The sequence below is a fragment of the Schistocerca americana genome, chromosome 11 (genome assembly GCF_021461395.2).
Source record: "Schistocerca americana isolate TAMUIC-IGC-003095 chromosome 11, iqSchAmer2.1, whole genome shotgun sequence".
In the NCBI taxonomy this organism is placed as follows: domain Eukaryota; kingdom Metazoa; phylum Arthropoda; class Insecta; order Orthoptera; family Acrididae; genus Schistocerca; species Schistocerca americana.
In genome coordinates this window covers 22,354,996-22,373,541 of record NC_060129.1, presented here as the reverse complement: position 1 = coordinate 22,373,541, position 18,546 = coordinate 22,354,996, and the positions used below count along the sequence as shown (strand labels likewise).

The 18,546-nt window shown below is 41.4% G+C and overlaps 1 protein-coding gene across 4 annotated transcripts in view; it reads right to left on the bottom strand.

Annotated features, from left to right (window-relative positions):
- The window catches only part of LOC124553721 (protein brambleberry-like), a 200,722-nt gene that overhangs the window by 137,159 nt on the left and 45,017 nt on the right, over positions 1-18,546 (bottom strand). For all 4 annotated transcript variants that reach the window (XM_047127637.1, XM_047127638.1, XM_047127636.1 and 1 more), the window contains exon 3: positions 14,589-14,717. In XM_047127637.1, coding sequence (XP_046983593.1) covers positions 14,589-14,717 — 129 coding nt within the window. The remainder of the gene's footprint in view (positions 1-14,588; positions 14,718-18,546) is intronic.

Below are 18,546 nucleotides of genomic sequence, written 5' to 3'. Positions count from 1 at the left end.
GAGACAGAAAGGTGGAGGTGCACCTTTAGATTTCTACTGTTTGTGGGAAAATTTACACACTGAGATGAGTTTACAAAATTAATGGATCATTAAATAACAATACAAGTTATTCATACATACCTGCAGGGTTTCAGAAGAAGAATGCACGGGTGAGTCTCAAGGTTTTCCCCCAGTTTCTGGAGGGTGTTCCTTAGGTTATTTGGAACAAAAAATGTAAATAAAGTAATGGGATCAGGTCCATAATTAATGAGCTACAGTAGTAGAAAAACTCAGGATAATGGCAGAAAAAAACTTTTATTGTGGGATTTCACTATCAAAAATGCACATATAATTAATTTAAACAATTCTGTAGCAGTCTCTTGTACTCAGAGTGGATTTAAAACAAGTATTCACAATTTCCTCCCTGCATTTGAAGACAAAGATTTGCACAGGAGTGAACCGCACGAGTAGCATTTCGTAATTTCACACGCTCATTCCTTACTGATGTTACAGCATCGAAAATGCATAGTATCAATTCTCGTGTTTCCATTTTAACTTCGTACACGATGTCTTTCATCCATCCCCAGATGCAGTAATCTAAGGCTGTTAAATCTAGGGATCTGGCAGTCCAGTCGATAGGGCCCCGCAACCTATCCGTCGATGTGGGAATTGCTGATTAAGGTAAGCCGTTACCACACGGTGAAAGTGTGCAGGTGCCCCGTCATGTTGGACATACGTGTGGCATCTTGATTCCAGACGAATGTCTTCAAAAAGCTGTGGGGAGTCTTCCCATAAAAAGTTATCGTACATCTGACCATTTTGAAATTGAGATACTACCGTGGCATGGGGATTTTCGTCTGCCCAGACATGCACATTATACATGTTGTTGATGCAATCTCTTGTAAAGGTTGCCTCATCACTGTACATTATGAAGCGATAGAGATGCCAATTTCCACGTAACCAGTTACAAAAGTGTAAATGGTTGGCACAATCATGTCGCTCTAAATGATGAACTTTCTGCACATGAAAAGGATACAGTCCATTCTCATGAAGGCTCCTACATACCTTAGAATGTGAAATGTTCAGTCGGGTAGCTAGGTGTCTTGTACTCTAACGAGGACTGCGCTCTACTGAATTAAGAATGTAGTCCTCTTCTTGAACGTCACGACGTCTTTCGGAGTGAATACGAATATGGGAAGAGTACCAGTTTCTAGCAATGTTGGGTACGTTCCACTAAATGTTTTGGCACTCGGGATCCTACGATTAGGATACCGACGGTGCTCTTCGGCAACAGCAGCTTTCGCATTACCGTCACATAAGCCCAAAATGTACACCGTCTCTCCGTACTCCTGCGATGAAAACTTGCACAGCTTTGCAAAGTGTACTGTACACAGGTGACGACAACAGTAAACAGTGACTGCAGTATCAGCAACACAGTTGTTATGCAAATGTACCACTTGCTGCACTTGTCTACCTAAGACTGATTGTGTGTTCTGTGAACACAAGTGTAGCACTCCGTACACCGTGGCACGTTTCGGAACTCTGTTGTAGCCCTCGAATTATTGATCTGATCACATTACTGTATTTACATTTTTTGTTCCAAATAACCTACGGAATAACCTCCAGCAACCGGGGGAAAACCTCAACGACTCACCTTGTAATGCATTCTGGCAGAGTTGGACTGTGCACCAGTGGGGGCAGTCGTGTTGGAGCTCGCCATATAATGGAGCGACACACGTGGTGTTGTGTTCTCAAATCTGCAAAATTTGAGTTCACTGTGACTAGTCAGTTACAATTTTGTGTCAAATATAAAGCAGAAGTTCCAACAGACTAAACGGTCCACGGGTAGTACAATACACTCCACGAGACTGTATGCTAATGTGGCATGAAGAATACTGGCACCTCGTGCAAATTCCTCAGTGTAACAATTTGTAGGGATGTGGAACGGAGCAACCAGAAGAGCTCAGTCACAGGTAAAGCATGTGGCCAACTTGGGTCAATCAGTAGAATACTAGGGAAATGCAATTAGTCCACAAAAGAGACTGCTTACAAATCACTCTTGCAATCCATTCTAGAATAAGTGTGTGGGACCCGTACCAAACAGGATCAATGGGGAATATTGAACATATACAGGGAAGGTGGAGGAGTGCACAGAGATGCTAAAAACACTGAACTGATGGACACCTGAGGATGGATGCAAACTTTCCTGAAAAAGGCTACTTACATAGTTTTAAGAATGAGCTTTAAAGGATGACTAAGAATATACTACAACTCCCTATGTATCACTCCTGGAGGGATTGTGACAACAATATTAGACTAATTACTGGGCACAGTGCACAAAGGCATTTAAACAGGCATTCTCTCCACGATCCATGCTCGGGAATTGAACGGTAAGAAGCACTAATAACTGGTACAATGGCAAGCACCATCTACCACGCACTTCACAGTGGTTTGCAGAGTACAGACATAGATATAGAACAGCCTCAACATTGAATTGGATGTGCTTCCCATCACGGCACTTCTCTTTTCCTGTGGCCCCTGTACTCACCTGACATAATACCGTGAGATTTATTTTTATCTGGTTACATCAAAGACCATTTGCTCCTGAGTCTTAATTTGAAAGAGTTGCAAGGAAGGATAATTAATGAGGTCGCTGATATCGATCATAATGTGTCGGTGTGAGTAAAGCGAGAGTTTGACTGTGGTATTGACTTGCCTGTAGTGAGCACCTGTAATGAGAATTGAAAACTAGGATACATGCACTGCCCACTGGCGTGTGTGTACTTTCTCTGTGCCCTGTTTCGTGCAGTCGTCTCGTGAAACCCCAGAAGTTCTAATGAATAACCCTGTAAATTAAGCTAGGGTAGTTCGGAATATCCGGACGGCAACCGTTTCATCGAAAGATTTCCCTGAGAATTTCAGATTTTTTCTGGTTCAAAATTTCCTGAACCCATGTTTGTCGCAAATTGCAGCAAGTCTCACTTTATTAGTTTTCCGTGCCACAAATTATTTGGGTTGATACGTCACTCATTAGTGATTATTCCAACTTCATCCATTACAGAAAATGTGATACCTACGAAACTAATGATTCTTTGTTATTCAATAAATACTGTTCAGTTCTAATACTCTGTAGGATACTGAACTCGAATTTTAAATATAACTTCCAGCATTACTGTCACCGAACCATGCCATTCAGGTGTGCAGCACACTCAAATATACGAGACAGCCTCACAGAAATGCACACTGAAGTGTTGCCACTGAAATATAACATCGTGGACTTTGGTAGCAATGACACATCGTGTTTCAAACCAGACGATCATCAGATTACGGTAACTGTTAACGTTAAGCTAGAGACAGAGAGAAATTCGGTAAAGTATTACTTTGAACTGAAATTAGAAAAAAGGACTGTGACTTGACTATTCATTTCTGATCTACGAAACATGGAAACTGAAAGATAGGCAAGTATTTATATTAAAAAAATTAAAATAAAAAAAACTTAACTACTGTGCAAGTTATGAATCTGCACTTACAAGATGAATTCCTAAGCATAGCTGCTCTCTGTCAGTCACAAAATGTGAAACAGACACCACCAATCATTTCCAGAACAGACCCTGTATTTCCAGTAAACAATTTCTTTGAGAATTCCCAGTATTCCAGACAAGCTCCACACCGAATATGAAGTGTGATCGAAAAATAATAGGAATTTTTTAATTTCGCAGTCTTTACACATCCTATTTTCAAACTTCTTTTATCTTGTGGGTAGACATCATTCTGATGAATGTTTGCCCTTTCAGCTGTTGTGAATATAGAACATTGTTGACAGTCAAAAAGATTGTGTGCGTTTTCAAGCGTTTCAAGAATTTGCACTAAATTTTGCTTTAAAAAATGGAATAAATTGCAGTCCGCATTCGAAATGTTGCCTATGGCTTTTGGCGAATCTACTATGAGCAAGAGAAGAGTTTACAAGAGGTATAAATGTTTCAAAGAGGATCGAGAAGATGCTGAAGACGGCGACTGCACTGAATGCCCCAGAACATCAATTGCTGATGACAATGCAGAGCAAGTAAAGAAAGTGGCTCTGGAAAATCAGCAAATCACCATCAGAGACGTTTCTGACAGTAGTAGTAGTAGTAGTAGTAATACTTGTGCCCTTCAGTTGAGAGACTGGTTTGATGCAGCCCACCACACTACACTATCCTGCAAGCTGCTTCATCTCCAAGTAACTATTGCAACCTACATTCTTCTGAATCTGCTTAGTGTATTCATCTCTTGGTCTCCCTCTACGATTTTTACCCTCTGCGCTGCCCTCCAATGCTAAATTTGTGATCCCTTGATGCCTCAGAATATGTCCTACCAACCAATCCCTTCTTCTAGTCAAGTTGTGCCACAAATTTCTCTTCTCCCCAACTCTATTCAATACCTCCTCATTAGTTATGTGATCTACCCATCTTATATTCAGCATTCTTCTGTAGCACCACATTTCGAAAGCTTCTACTCCCTTCTTGTCTAAACTATTTATCGTCCATGTTTCACTTCCATACATGGCTACAATCCATACAAATACTTTCAGAAACGACTTCCTGACACTTAAATCTATACTCGATGTTAACAAATTTCTCTTCTTCATAAATGCTTTCCTTGCCATTGCCAGTCTACATTTGATATCCTCTCTACGTTGACCATCATCAGTTATTTTGCTCCCCAAATAGTAAAACTCCTTTACTACTTTAAGTGTGTAATTTCCTAATCTAATTCCCTCGGCATCACCCGATTTAATTAGACTACATTCTTTTTTCCTCGTTTTGCTTTTGTTGATGTTCATCTCATATCCTCCTTTTAAGACACTGTCCGTTCTGTTCAACTGCTCTTCGGGGTCCTCTGCTGTTTCTGACAGAATTACAATGCCATCGGCGAACCTCAATGTGTTTATTTCTTCTCCATGGATTTTATTACCTACTCCGAACTTTTCTTTTGTTTCCTTTACTGCTTGCTCGACATACAGATTGAATAGCATCGGGGAGAGGCTACAATCCTGTCTCACTCCCTTCCCAACCACTGCTTCCCTTTCATGCCCCTCGACTCTTATAACTGCCATCTGGTTCCTGTACAAATTGTAAATAGCCTTTCGCTCCCTGTATTTTACCCGAGCCACCTTTATAATTTGAAAGAGAGTATTCCAGTCAACATTGTCGAAAGCTTTCTCTAAGTCTGCAAATGCTAGAAACATAGGTTTGCCTTTTCTTAATGTATCTTCTAAGATAAGTCGTAGGGTCAGTATTGCCTCACGTGTTCCAACACTTCTACGAAATCCAAACTGATCCTCCCAGAGGTTGGCTTCTGCCAGTTTTTCCATTCGTCTGTAAAGAATTCGCGTTAGTATTTTGCAGCTGTGACTTATTAAACTGATAGTTTGGTAATTTTTACAACTATCAACACTTGCTTTCTTTGAGACTGGAATTATTATATTCTTCTTAAAGTCTGAGGGTATTTTGCCTGTCTCATACATCTTGCTCACCAGATGGTAAAGTTTTGTCAGGGCTGGCTCTCCCAAGGCTATCAGTAGCTCTAATGGAATGTTATCTACTCCTGGGGCCTTGTTTCGATTCAGGTCTTTCAGTGTTCTGTCAAACTCTTCACGCACTATCATATCTCCCATTTCATCTTCATTTACGTCCTTTTCCATTTTCATAATATAGCCCTCAAGTACATCGCCCTTGTATAGAGCCTCTTCCACCTTTCTACTTTCCCTTCTTTGCTTAAAACTGGGTTTCCATCTGAGCTCTTGATACTCGTGCAAGTGGTTCTCTTTTCTCCAAAGGTCTCTTTAATTTTCCTACAGGCAGTATCTATCTTACCCCTAGTGATATACGCCTCTACATCCTTACATTTGTCCTCTAGCCATCCCTGCTTAGCCATTTTGCACTTCCTGTCGATCTCATTTTTGAGACGTTTGTACTCCTTTTTGCCTACTTCATTTACTGCATTTTTATATTTTCTCCTATCATAAATTAAATTCAATATCTCTTCTGTTACCCACGGATTTCTACTAGCTCTCGTGTTTTTATCCACTTGATCCTCTGCTGCCCTCACTATTTCATCTCTCAAAGCTTCTTCTACTGTATTTCTTTCCCCTGTTCTTGTCAATCATTCCCTAATACTATCTCTGAAACTCTCTACAACCTCTGGTTCTTTCCGTACATCCAGATCCTATCTCCTTAAATTCCCACCTTCTCGCATTTTCTGCAGTTTTAATCTACAGTTCATAACCAATAGATTGTGGTCAGAGTCCACATCCACCCCTGGAAATGCCTTACAATTTAAAACCTGGTTGCTAAATCTCTATCTTACCATTATATAATCTATCTGATATCTTCTAGTATCTCCAGGGTTCTTCCATGCATACAACCAACCTTCTTTCATGATTCTTGAACCAAGTGTTAGCTATGATTAAGTTATGCTCTGTGCAAAATTCTACCAGGCGGCTTCCTCTATCATTCCTTATTCACCTACAACTTTTCCTTATCCTCCTTTTCCTACTATCGAATTCCAGTCCCCTTCGACTATTAAATTTTCATCTCCCTTCACTATCTGAGTAATTTCTTTTATCTCATCACACATGATGAGATAATGTGAGCATATTCTTTGGCTCACGTCAAGCAACTTTTTGAGATGTTTTGGCACGAAAACTGTAGCAGCAAAGTTTGTTCCGAAATTGCTGAATTTCAACCAAAAGCAATACTGCCTACACATCGCTCAGGAATTGCTCACTGAAGTCAACAACGTTCCAGAACTACCAAAGAAGCTTATGACAGGTGATGAAACACAGGTACAGCGATACAACATTGAAACCGAGGTCCAGTTGTACCAATGGAAACTGTGTGAAGAGCGAAGACAGAAAAAAATTGACAAGTTCGATCGCATGAGAAGGTTCTTCCCACCGTTTTCTTCGATTCCAACGGGATAGTGCACCACAAGTTCCTGCTTTATCGTCATATGGTCAATAATTAATACTACCTGGAAGTTACGCACTGTTTGCTTAAAGCTATCTGAAGAAAACGACCAGAATTGTGGCAAAACCACTCATGAAAACAGCATCGTGATAATGCTCCAGCTCAGACTTCAATGCTTGTTCGTGATTTTTTGGAGAAAAAAGGAACACCATTATGTGGCCTCAATCACAATATTCGCCACACACAGCCGATGTGACTTATTTCTGAGGCCTGAGAGAACCATGAAAGGATGTCATTTTGCCACCATTAATTAGATAAAAACAGAATCACTGCGCCAACACCTACATCCCAAGCCCTAACTGCTGCCATTCTCCCTCAATCATTCGTATCACCCGTACTATATGTTGTTGCTCTCTTCATTAACAGGAAGTTTGGATCAAAACATTGATCAATCTGCTTGCTGGTTTGGAATTCAGTGGAACGTAACATGAAGCACAACAGCTGGAGCTATCAACTCCTACCACACTGAAGAACCTGTCTCAAGTGGAACATTTTATCAACATACATTCAGGAATACTGATTTCAACATCTGTACTATTGACGGCTGGTATACTTTTAATTTGTGTGTGTGTGTGTGTGTGTGTGTGTGTGTGTGTGTGTGTGTGTGTGTGTGTCACCTCAGCCTCCGCTCTCGCATCACCTGTAGAGATCCAGAAGCTTAAATCAGTTCCCTCTGCCACATAGGTAGACCGCCTGGGCTTTATGGAACTTCAGGTACACGTTTAAATATCAGACAAACAGTGCATTGCGGCAGACAACTGTCCTTGACTTTAACACGATTAGTCCGGTTCCATCTGACGTATTAACACCCACCATGCCAGATATGTTGTGGCTCTGTGGTAAGTGACTCCATCCTATACAGCTCACACTACGAGTACCAGCGTTCTTCCTGAATGGAAGGGATTTATGAAGACTACCAGTAAAACAATTAATGGTAAAACAAATACAGCAGGCTTTACAATATGCCACTAACAACAGCCAGCAGCAAGGTACCATAATTTATTTTGTTACTTTCGACCTATCGTCGTACGTAAGGAATCGAGAAATCTGGTCTGGGATTATTTCCGCGAGACTGGGATTTGATACACTCGTAGCCTACGTGGGGTGCACTGGTCACACGTTGGCAGGATCTGGGCTCAAAGAAGTATTAAGTTTAGTTTATACGCAAATTCAGTTGACAAAATGTTAACTGGGAACACAGTAAAGGTGTTCGGAGGACATTTCCATTATTTTACGGACTATAAAGTCACACCTTAATTTACCTTAATTTTTAAGGAATTGTTTAAAGAAATAACATTTTTACCATTTTTATTATTAGGGTGCAAAGCCAGACAACAACAAAACAATTATAAAACTGAACTGACCTTTAAAATCCTGGAAAATCATTATCATCTATTTTTCGCCATTTTGCATTCAGTCATTTATTTGCACATTTAGTTTTCTTCATTTTTTCACTCCTTCTTTACTAGCCCACCAATTGCAAATGGTTTTTTCTGACGGTGGAGGGCCAAAATGCCACTCAGCTGCTCTGTTTCCATGTCATTCTGCACATGAATTTTTTTCAATTTATAGTCTGCATCACACGAATACCTCGTACGGTTTTCCATTACAAAACTAGCTACTACCAAAAATATTGTACTGTTACCGATAACACAAATTGCATTCAATTCGAGTTCACTGGCACTGTAGACTGCAACAATGCATCACAGGATGGACAGTGTTCTGGGCTGCATCGGCACACTACTGCTGCCAGTCGAATCCGATGTTGCCAGATAGAGATAGGTTTCCTGCGGCATCAAAGATATGGCCATTTTTAAGACTGGCGGGAATTTTTTATCGTAACACTGGACTTTTTGTATTAATTTAGAGTATAATTTTTTGAAGAAAAAAGTGTGTCTTTTAGCCTGTAAAGTACGGTACTTGTTAAAGCTGTTCTAGCTCGGATAATTCTGGAAGATGACAGTGCCTCAGAAGAAGAAAAGAAGGGCGTTATCAACATTTTGAGCAAAGTAGAAGATGTTACTGAACAAAACATTGAGGGACATGCTTATCTCTTACCAATTTTAAGTACATTCAAGAATGAACTGGCTCATTTCAAGGACAATGACGCTATTGCTGATTTGTGCATGCAGTATTTTAACATGGTTTTGTTAATGAAGTTCATAGATTTTGAGCATTTTGGAGATTGGTATGGCCATTTGGCCTGTGTTCAGGAAACGATACCATTCTTCCGTGAAGGTGTTCATTGTCAACAAGCAAAATGTGCATCTCTCTACGTGCAAGACATGGCAGCAATAAAAACCAAACACCCACGTGTGCTCTAGGATTCTGCAGATAAGGATTATTTCACCATAAATCGAACTGCTTCCCATTGGGCAAGAATTTTGTGAAGCAGTGGTTTAGTTACACACGACCACACAGCAGACTCTAATGCGCTCCTTTGAAAGTTCAGATAGTGTGACGCGATGCAGATGCATAACCAATTTCATTCTAGTGAAGTGGGTTGGAGGATCCCCTGGTGCATTTGCCATCTTATCATCATCAGAGTAGTTTATTGCAGTAACTTTTTCAAATGGTGGGCAGCACGTTGATCTACAGGTATCATGACAAAATAGGGACAGACATGACTGGGCAAAGATTTACGGGAGATTCACTGGCCATCCTCCTTTTCCAAAAACGAATTCACGTATGTCTCTGTCGACAGCGATAGTCGGAAACTCAAAAATTGGTACCACAACCGTGCAAAGTTATACCGGTTATAATTTTAAAGGTGTAAAACAGTCTAAGAAGAATGTGATATTGCCGTGGGCTAATATGAACAATACCATAAACGTGCATGGTGAAGCAGTAACTGTAGACCCTGTGGCAATTTTCCAAAGCACAGCCATTGAAAAAAAAAAAAAGTAACGATGTTGTAAAGCTTATGGAATACGGATGCCTATTCCCATTGGCTCTTCTTAATTAAGGGTGAATGAGAAAGGGAAGAAATCTTCTATCTACAATGCTTTTCCAGAGGACAATTATGCAACTGATGACCTAAAAACGTAATAGATGGAGGCCTCCTCCTCCACTGCATGAAATGGAATGCAGGCACTAAGTCTCCCAATACTGTGGTTTTCGAAGGTTACAGTGATGTCAGCAGAACAAAACGAGCAGAGCAGAAGAGAAGGATGCTCACAAACACTTCAGTTGACATCAATTTTAATGAAAACATGACGGTCACTGTTCAACAGGAGCATTTTCTTGCAAACAAAAAGAACAGAGCCAGTCTTATAGGACTCCTCAGTGATAAAATGACAGTGAGGGTGATAGGAACTATTGTTACTACAGGTGATGCTGATGGTATTATATTGAATGTGCATTAGAGAAAACTGCCCTGCAGCCCACTGCCACGATAAAAGGGGAGGATGTCGAATTGATTGCTTTACTCGATCCTTTTTCGTAACCAGGCACTAGCATATACTAGACGAAGACGTGGGGGCAAGGTTGAATCCAAATTGGTTCCAACAGACAAACTCATATGACTTCCTTTTGCTAAAACTATCCTCCTCCTCCTAAATATGTTTAGCACGTGTGACAAGACCTCTACCATTTACAACAAAAGCAAAGGAAGAATGGTTAAGCTGTTCAGTCAAATTCTTAGTCAAATGAAGACAATACCCAACATCTTCACTAGCCCCTCAACACCGACAGAAAACAGGCTGCAGAGAAAATGTTTCTGGAAAGTTACCAAGTGTCCGAATATCAGTAAGATCTGAATAAACTCCAGTACGCTGCATTCTCAAAAGCCTCAAGAAAGCCAAATCCAGACCTCGCCTCACTGCCGCCAACCACAGGAGCTGCACACCATTATTAGATTTATTGGCAGTATTTTATTATTTTTTGTTTTTACCTAATATTTTTTATGCCACCATTTCTTTTTACTTACAGGTGTTTGGTTACTTATTTACAGACACAACAGTGGTTCAATAACCCCCTACCTGAGTCCGTGCGGGGTTGGAACCAACAGGAGGATGGACTACTCTACCAGTGACAACCAGAGACCCAGTAGCACCTGAAGCCATACTGAACATCTTTTGCCGATGTTCTACTGGGTGTGGGGGACGATGTAGATGACAAAAAGCCAGCATTACACGTTCCGTGGTTTGCAGCACGTGCCACGGCACGTGTATATATGGTTCACTGTTACTCTATCTGCAATATGACGACGTTGATACAGCTGCTGATTTTTGAAATGTACCCTACAAGGTAAGATGTTATTTTATAATAAATGATGTAAATGTTATGTTATTTCTGAGTTCAATGGGCATTAAAACATTACGAGAGCTGTTCAATAAAGAATGATCACAATTTTTTTATGGTCATAATTTCTCGTACTAAAATGTAATCTTATGATATTCTCTTAGTTTAATGTGCAACAAACACGCCATAGTAGTTTCGCTGTTGGGACTCCTGGTTCCCGCCTGTGAGAGGCAGGCGCGGTCAGACACGTTCAGTATCGCCTACCGTTGCAGTGGAGGTAACACGAGAGGAACGACATGCGGCTTTGAAATTCTGCTTTCATCTCAACAAATCTTCAGCTGAGGCCTATACAGTGTTATGGGAGGCCTATGGAGAGTCTGTTCTTCTCTACAACACAGCTCGAAGGTGGTTTAAAATGTTTAAGGAGAGGAGACCATCAATTCCGAAGGAAGATGGACCCGATGCTCCAGTTACTGCTCTTATAGAAGAAAACATCAACACCGCTGTTGTAATTGTGAGAGAGGATTGATGAATTACCTTAAGATCACTTTCTGAAATACTGAACATTTCATTGGGTGCCACCCACACGTTGGTGACAGAAAAATTACACACGACACACGTTTGTGCGCAATGGGTTCCGAGACTGTCGATTCCTGAACGAAAGGTCACTCTTGTGCAGGTCTGCGTGCAGTTAAAAGTTGATGTTAGAGGAAGACCCGGAGTTTCTTTCAAATGTAATCACTGCTGATGACACCCGACTACATTATTTTGATCCTGAGAGCAAACAGCAAAGCTCAGTGTGGAAATCTCCTTCACCACCAACCCCCAAAAAAGCATAAGTGGTTGCTTCTGCTGGGAAAGTTATGGTCACCTCATTCTTTGATATTCATCGAATGGTTTATCAGCATGTTGTACCTATACACACGTCAGTAACTGGACAATACTACAGGGATGTCCTGCAAACATTGCAAGTTCATATCGGGTGCAAAAGAGCACATTTCTGTGAGGCAGGCTGGATGCTGCACCACGATGAGGCGCAGCAGCCTATTGCAATGTTGTTGCTGAATCTCTTGCAAAAATCAACACGAAGTGGATCCCTCACCCTTCCTATAGGCCAGATTTAGCCCCCTTGTGACTCTCTTCTATTCCCTAAGACAAAGAAACGCCTTCATGGGAGGCATTATCAATCATCAGAAGCAGTGGTGAAGGCGATTTTGAAAGATCTCTCAAAAAATGAAAAAGATCATCAAAATTATGAGGATGAGTAAAGGTCTGTTGTAAAAAAAAAAAAATTATTATGGTCATTCTTTATTGAACGGCCCTCGTATTTTTAATAATTTGACATTTTTCCATCTCCCGCAATGTGGAAAATATTTGTTCTAGAGCAAGAACGGAATATCACCTTTTTTGAAGGAAATTTAGTGTAGTTTAATTTTTTCATCAGTAACTGTGATCTTCAAATTATTTAAGAAAAACATAGAAAAGTGACCTTTAAATGCTTTCCCACCTCAACAGTCACAACCCATACGTGGGGGATTTTCAGTATGTTCTTCATAACACTTTCCCCTATCACTATACAAAAATTTCCAACTACACAAATGTTTTCTCCTAATTTTTGTTTGTTGAGTGGACTAACAGCCTTGGAACATAGCATGACTTCTTGCAGAACCTATGTGACCAACTGGCCTGTCCCTTCAGGACAGCAGCACTTCTTTCTGGTGAAAGGTGCAGACAGGGTACACTTTCAGCTCTAAAGGCACCCATGCCAATGATCAGCCAGTGGGAGACCTGAGAAAGGCGTCTCATGGGCGCGATTGGTACTGGCCCCATCCTTCGCTCTCTTGTGGTCCAGCTTCCAGACAGAGCAGATGCTCTCAGTTTCTTTCCAATTTTCTGACGGAGCAGACTGACTGACTGACTGACTGACTGACTGACGTCCGTCCGTCAGTCAGTCAGTCTGTCCGTCCGTCTGTGCTCTCTCCGATCAGATACCAGTTAGCTCAAACATGAGCCAACTTTCTCTCTGCTTCCTATTTCCTTACTTTGTGAACACCTAGACTAGCAGACGCCTCAACAGTTCGGCCCGGGTGAGCCCTCATGTACTCCTTGACGGTACCACGAGATTCTGATAATCCCCTGTTTTCATTACAGACATCTCTTCAGTTACTCACAACCCATCCCTCTCCCATCCTTGGCACATTATATACATAGTTTACAGCATTTACTTCAGAAGTATTATCCTGGAGGGATACGACATTTAGTAGTTTTCACAAGGGCGTGCCCTCTCTTTTCCAGCAACAACAAAGAGGGGTTGACTGCCATCAGATCAAGGGCAGGTTGCTTACAGCCCACAGTCTGTTCATCTCTGGTGTAAAGTGTTTACAAACAATAAATACGAAAGAAGTGAAAGTTTATATGAACTGTGTTGTGTAAAATCATTTTGCAGTTGTTTAAATTTCCTAATAATCATCAAGGAGAAGTACAGCCCATAAGAAATTCTTCAAGACTTTAGAGTGTGCTGTCTATTCATCGTGTTTTTCCTGGGACAGTCCTTTTTTTCCAAAATGTCCTGCCGTTCTGACAGTTTTTTCGGGAACACTGAAATGTCCCACTTTCTTGTGATTCCCCTTGGCTGAAGCATTTTGTGATACCTAACGTTTGATTTTAAATTTACTGTGCAAATATATAAGCTACAAAGTGCCACTTGTACAACTTGCACTTCGTTTATTTACAGTTAAATTTTTGCACTGTTGGTAGTGCTACCAATTCGTAATAAGTTTTTTGATTGGTTCAGATAGCGAAAATTTTTCTTTGCACTGTGGTAAGCATTCTGAAGACATAGTGGATACACGACAATTCTAAATTTATGCAATCACGTGAAAAACACCATTCATTTGGTGATTTGTCTTGCAATTCCTGGATCAAATGCTACTGTGGAATACGGGTTTCTCTTATTGAACCCTTTGTTGTCAGATAAAAAAATACAGAATGAATGCTGAAACACACAAGGGTACAATGTGCTGACTTTTATAACAACGCGTCAAAAGAAAATGCACTTCTTGATAAACACATAAAACTGAAAATTACAGTGACAGGGCGGCAGAATAACTGAAAAAAAGTCATTGCAGATCACCTGAGTGTACAATGCCAAGGTAAACTACGTTCATTAAATCTTGCCAATACAATTTGTGTTCCTATTTTGCTTATTCTAGGTCTTTTTCTATATTTTTTTAAAATGCCCCCTTTACTAATAAAAATGAAATACACTCCCTACTTCGGACACACAAAAACCGGGTTGGTAGGTTACAAACTCTGGAGAAGGGCACGGCTGCGGCTGCAACAGGGGCTCTCACTCACCATCTGGTCGGTGCACGGGAACTGCTGGCGGCCCTCCACGGACGCCTGGCAGTTCAACAGGTTCACACTCAGCTTCGCCAGGTCCTCCTCAGACAGGTTCGAACAGGACTTCTGAATCTTGAGCACCACCTGAAACACCAGGAAACACTGTGCACTGCTCTCACACTTCACAAGCAGCTCTCGCTTCCCGTGTCCTGACGTGGTTAAATCCCAGACAAAAAATTAGTCACCCACAGGAGCCGACACACTAATATCACGTAACACTACCCCGAGCCTCGATAACTGCCCGACTGTGGCAAGTAACAGAGTCCACAAGTTTCTTCTGGTACGCCGTATCCAGTCGAAGCCACTCACTGGCGATTACACCCTACAGACTTGCCAAACTCTGACCACGTCGACTGTTACGTTTCCCCTGTTGTTCCGGGTAGTTGCAGGCATTTCTACATAACTAAGATCGGGTGATTTAGAGGGCCTCCGAAGTGCGATCGAATGCCCGAGTGTTTGCCAATCCTCAAATGCACACAGACACTGCTGTCATCGTCCCGGAAGACGGGAGTGTCTGCAGCAAACTTATCACAAAGATGTAGAAGAAAGGGTAACGTGTGGTCATCCTCTGTCATTTTCATAGCAACGCAAATCAGCAGGCACAAGTCACAACATGAAAAACATTTACAAAACAACACGGAACTACCTCCAGCCCGAGATACAGATTTCACACACTGCCAGTTTAACACCACGTCAGACTTTCAGTGCACTCAGTACCTCACACTGTTCGTATAGAGGAAAAATGGAGACTTGCCGGACCACATGTAACGGTACTTTGACTACCGTGCCTCCGCCAATATAAAGATATAATTTACAATCGCGCATGCAGAAGAGCGCTGCGCCAGCGACCGATTTTTATAAATAATTTTTTTTTTCCGTAGGTGTTTGTTTTTAACAACTAATCGATTACTCTCTCTCTCGTCTTCATACGAAAGATGTGTATTTTTCAGCACTGTGTTGAATGTGCTTTTGGGTGGAAATTAAAATTATATTACAAAGCGAGGTTGTTTCAATAGTGATTCGAGGTGGTTATCGCCAAATTTGTAAATTGATCATGACAGTGACAACTTGAAGAAGTTTTCAACAGACGGAGAAAAGTGAAAGACGGGTCGTCCTACAAGAGAAATTAGGACAGCCATGAAGACTATATTGTAATTAGTACTGCGTTTCTAAGATTATAAGGTAAATCTCAATTAGTTTCTGATGCTATTTCCGTACATTTGCTTTTTTTAGTGTTGCCGACCCTGTCTGCCATGCACTGTCAAATTACAGCACAATCTCAATCAGTAATACGAAGTCCGCCTTATCCGTAACTTATTCCATCAAAATTCAAAACCCAATCGGTTTTTTATTTTACATTTTCACGGCAGAACCCCGAGGAAAGGAAACACTACACACACTAAACACCTCCACTCAGCTACCGTGCAGTTTCTGCATCGTCTGGCCCACTGGAGATGTGCACCTTCGTGTGCAACTGCGAGGAGAGGTCTTTTGCGAGATACCCGACGTCCGAGTGTCCACTGCGTGCAGTTCCCTTCTCGACGTTCACTCGGAAACTGGTCGAAATGGACCCGGATTCACAGGCAGCAGCAATTCGTGTCCCGTTCGGAACCAGTCATCGCCGAGAAAGCGGTTCTCGACAGTCGAGGTCCGTTTAGAACCACTACTCTTTGCCGTGTTACGTGGCTGCAAGTTGTGGACCATTCCCTGTAGAAATGTCGGACAGTCCACATTAACGCTTTAACAAATCGGGCAACTTCACACACAGGATGGTCTCAGGAATGTCCAAACACAGTAATAGTTCCTTTGACGTTCTACGAGGCCTCTACATCGGCCCACCTTATTGTGCCGACTGGCACGTACCGAACACCTGAACACTTCTCTGCCACAAATTATGTCAGCGGTGGAGGATCACACGACCACCCGGTACTAGTTCTCCACTGTGTACAGCGCTCCAAAGCCACTGGAACACTTTTCTAATTGTGTGACTAATATTTTGTGTGGTCACTTCATCTGAAGTCAAACACACAACTCGCCTCGTATACTGGACTCGAGACGGTGACCCCGTCCCGAAACCGCGTAGGCTCGTCGATTGAAATTATCTCTGTCTCCCTCGACCAGAGAAACACTGTAGCGTCAAACGGGTTGTGCGTGGGAAAGCATTGTTTCTGGAATGTTCCACTCCCGTATAACACCCACCATTGATAGCTGTTGGGGAAGTTCCCTAGATGTTTGCAACGAATGTTTGATTCCTCGTAAACTACTGACCCTTTCACTGTCGACTGTGCTGTAACAGTGCGCACGTCCGTGGGCGGTCGGGATGCGCCGCACGGCTGTACCCACCGTGCTGGGCACAGCACGGCACCGAGCACTGCAGCGCCGGCTGTGTGGAGTCACTGCTGTTGCAGGCTCTTCTGTATTCATTCTCACCAATAAAATATTAAAATAAACTGTATTCTGAATACTGTTTATTGCTGAAGTTTCTAAAGCTAGATACCGTCACAAGGAAGCACATTTCAGAAAGTTTTTTACGTGATACATCTCAAAACGAGACACAGAGCACAGTTTACAGCAGTAATGCGATACCTACCGTTTTTGTTCTTGTCGCATATGATGCATTTCGTTACGGGTCCGTGTTGTTTTACTGGCGTTTCGACGGTGCCTCGAAAGTGCCTTTCTTGAAGGCACAATAGATTTCCTCGTCCAATCGACGACCTCCCGATACTTTCCTTTCTTGATGGTAAGTCTCTAAAATCTCTCAAGTAAGGCCGAGATGAAATTTTGTGTCTGAATTATTCTTTCCGGTAGTAATCTTGCGAATAATGTGGTAATTTAGCACACACATGTCTACGGGGTGTACCATTTCAGTTTTTGTGCACACATCCCATTGAGCTAAGTATCTATTTGTCCATTGCACCCACACACTGAGAAACAAGCAATGACCTTTGTTTAAACTGTTCAGTTTTTGTTTGCCCATCCAGTTTCATAGCTGATGTCATTGCAGCTGTATTGGCATGTCATCAATACACATACCTCTCTTTTGATATGCCACTTCAAAGCCATCATAATGTCTGTTGACCTAAATTATGTCTCATCTCTTTGCAGTTTGGTTTCAGGTCTTGGCGTACCTTTCCTATTCGTGAGAACAGAATATACCCCATTTTTTGTTTTTTCATGCAATTAGTGGAAAAGAAAAAAACTTGTGCACCAGTTGTACACATAGTATGTACTTATAACGGAAATCTCATAATGTATATGCGCCACGTTAACACACTAGGCACGCTCAGCTCTTGTCACATATATACATCATTATCAAGTGAGGCACAATGACTGTGCACGGATATATACATCACTAGCAGTGAAATGAGTTACTGATACTTTTGATAGAGAGGAGGCCAGTGCAAAATGTTATTTTAAAAAGTATTTAAAAACTCTCAAATGCCTGCAACTGTTATATTTAATAATTACATCCTTTAATCATCATTTTCCTGTTTTATTGGACTTCAGTTCCAAGCAGCACATTACTTAAGACTGAAATTAACACAATGAAATAAATATGCTTTCAACCACAATACATCCAATAATTCTCATCCATGAGAAGGACATGTCTTACACTAACAAGACACACACACACACACACACACACACACACACACACACACACACACACACACACAGAGAGAGAGAGAGAGAGAGAGAGAGAGAGAGCACTCATGTTATGGAAAAAAATTAGAACTATCAACTTCACTTATTTTCACAGATAGAGCCTTGTTTCATTCAGAGGTATTACTTGGCCACAAGAACAAACTCGTTTCTCGACATACATCCTAAAAGGAAAATAATTGTGAACATGTAAGATATAGCACAACACATACTCTAATTGAAATGACACAAGAGCTACAGCCCTGACAAA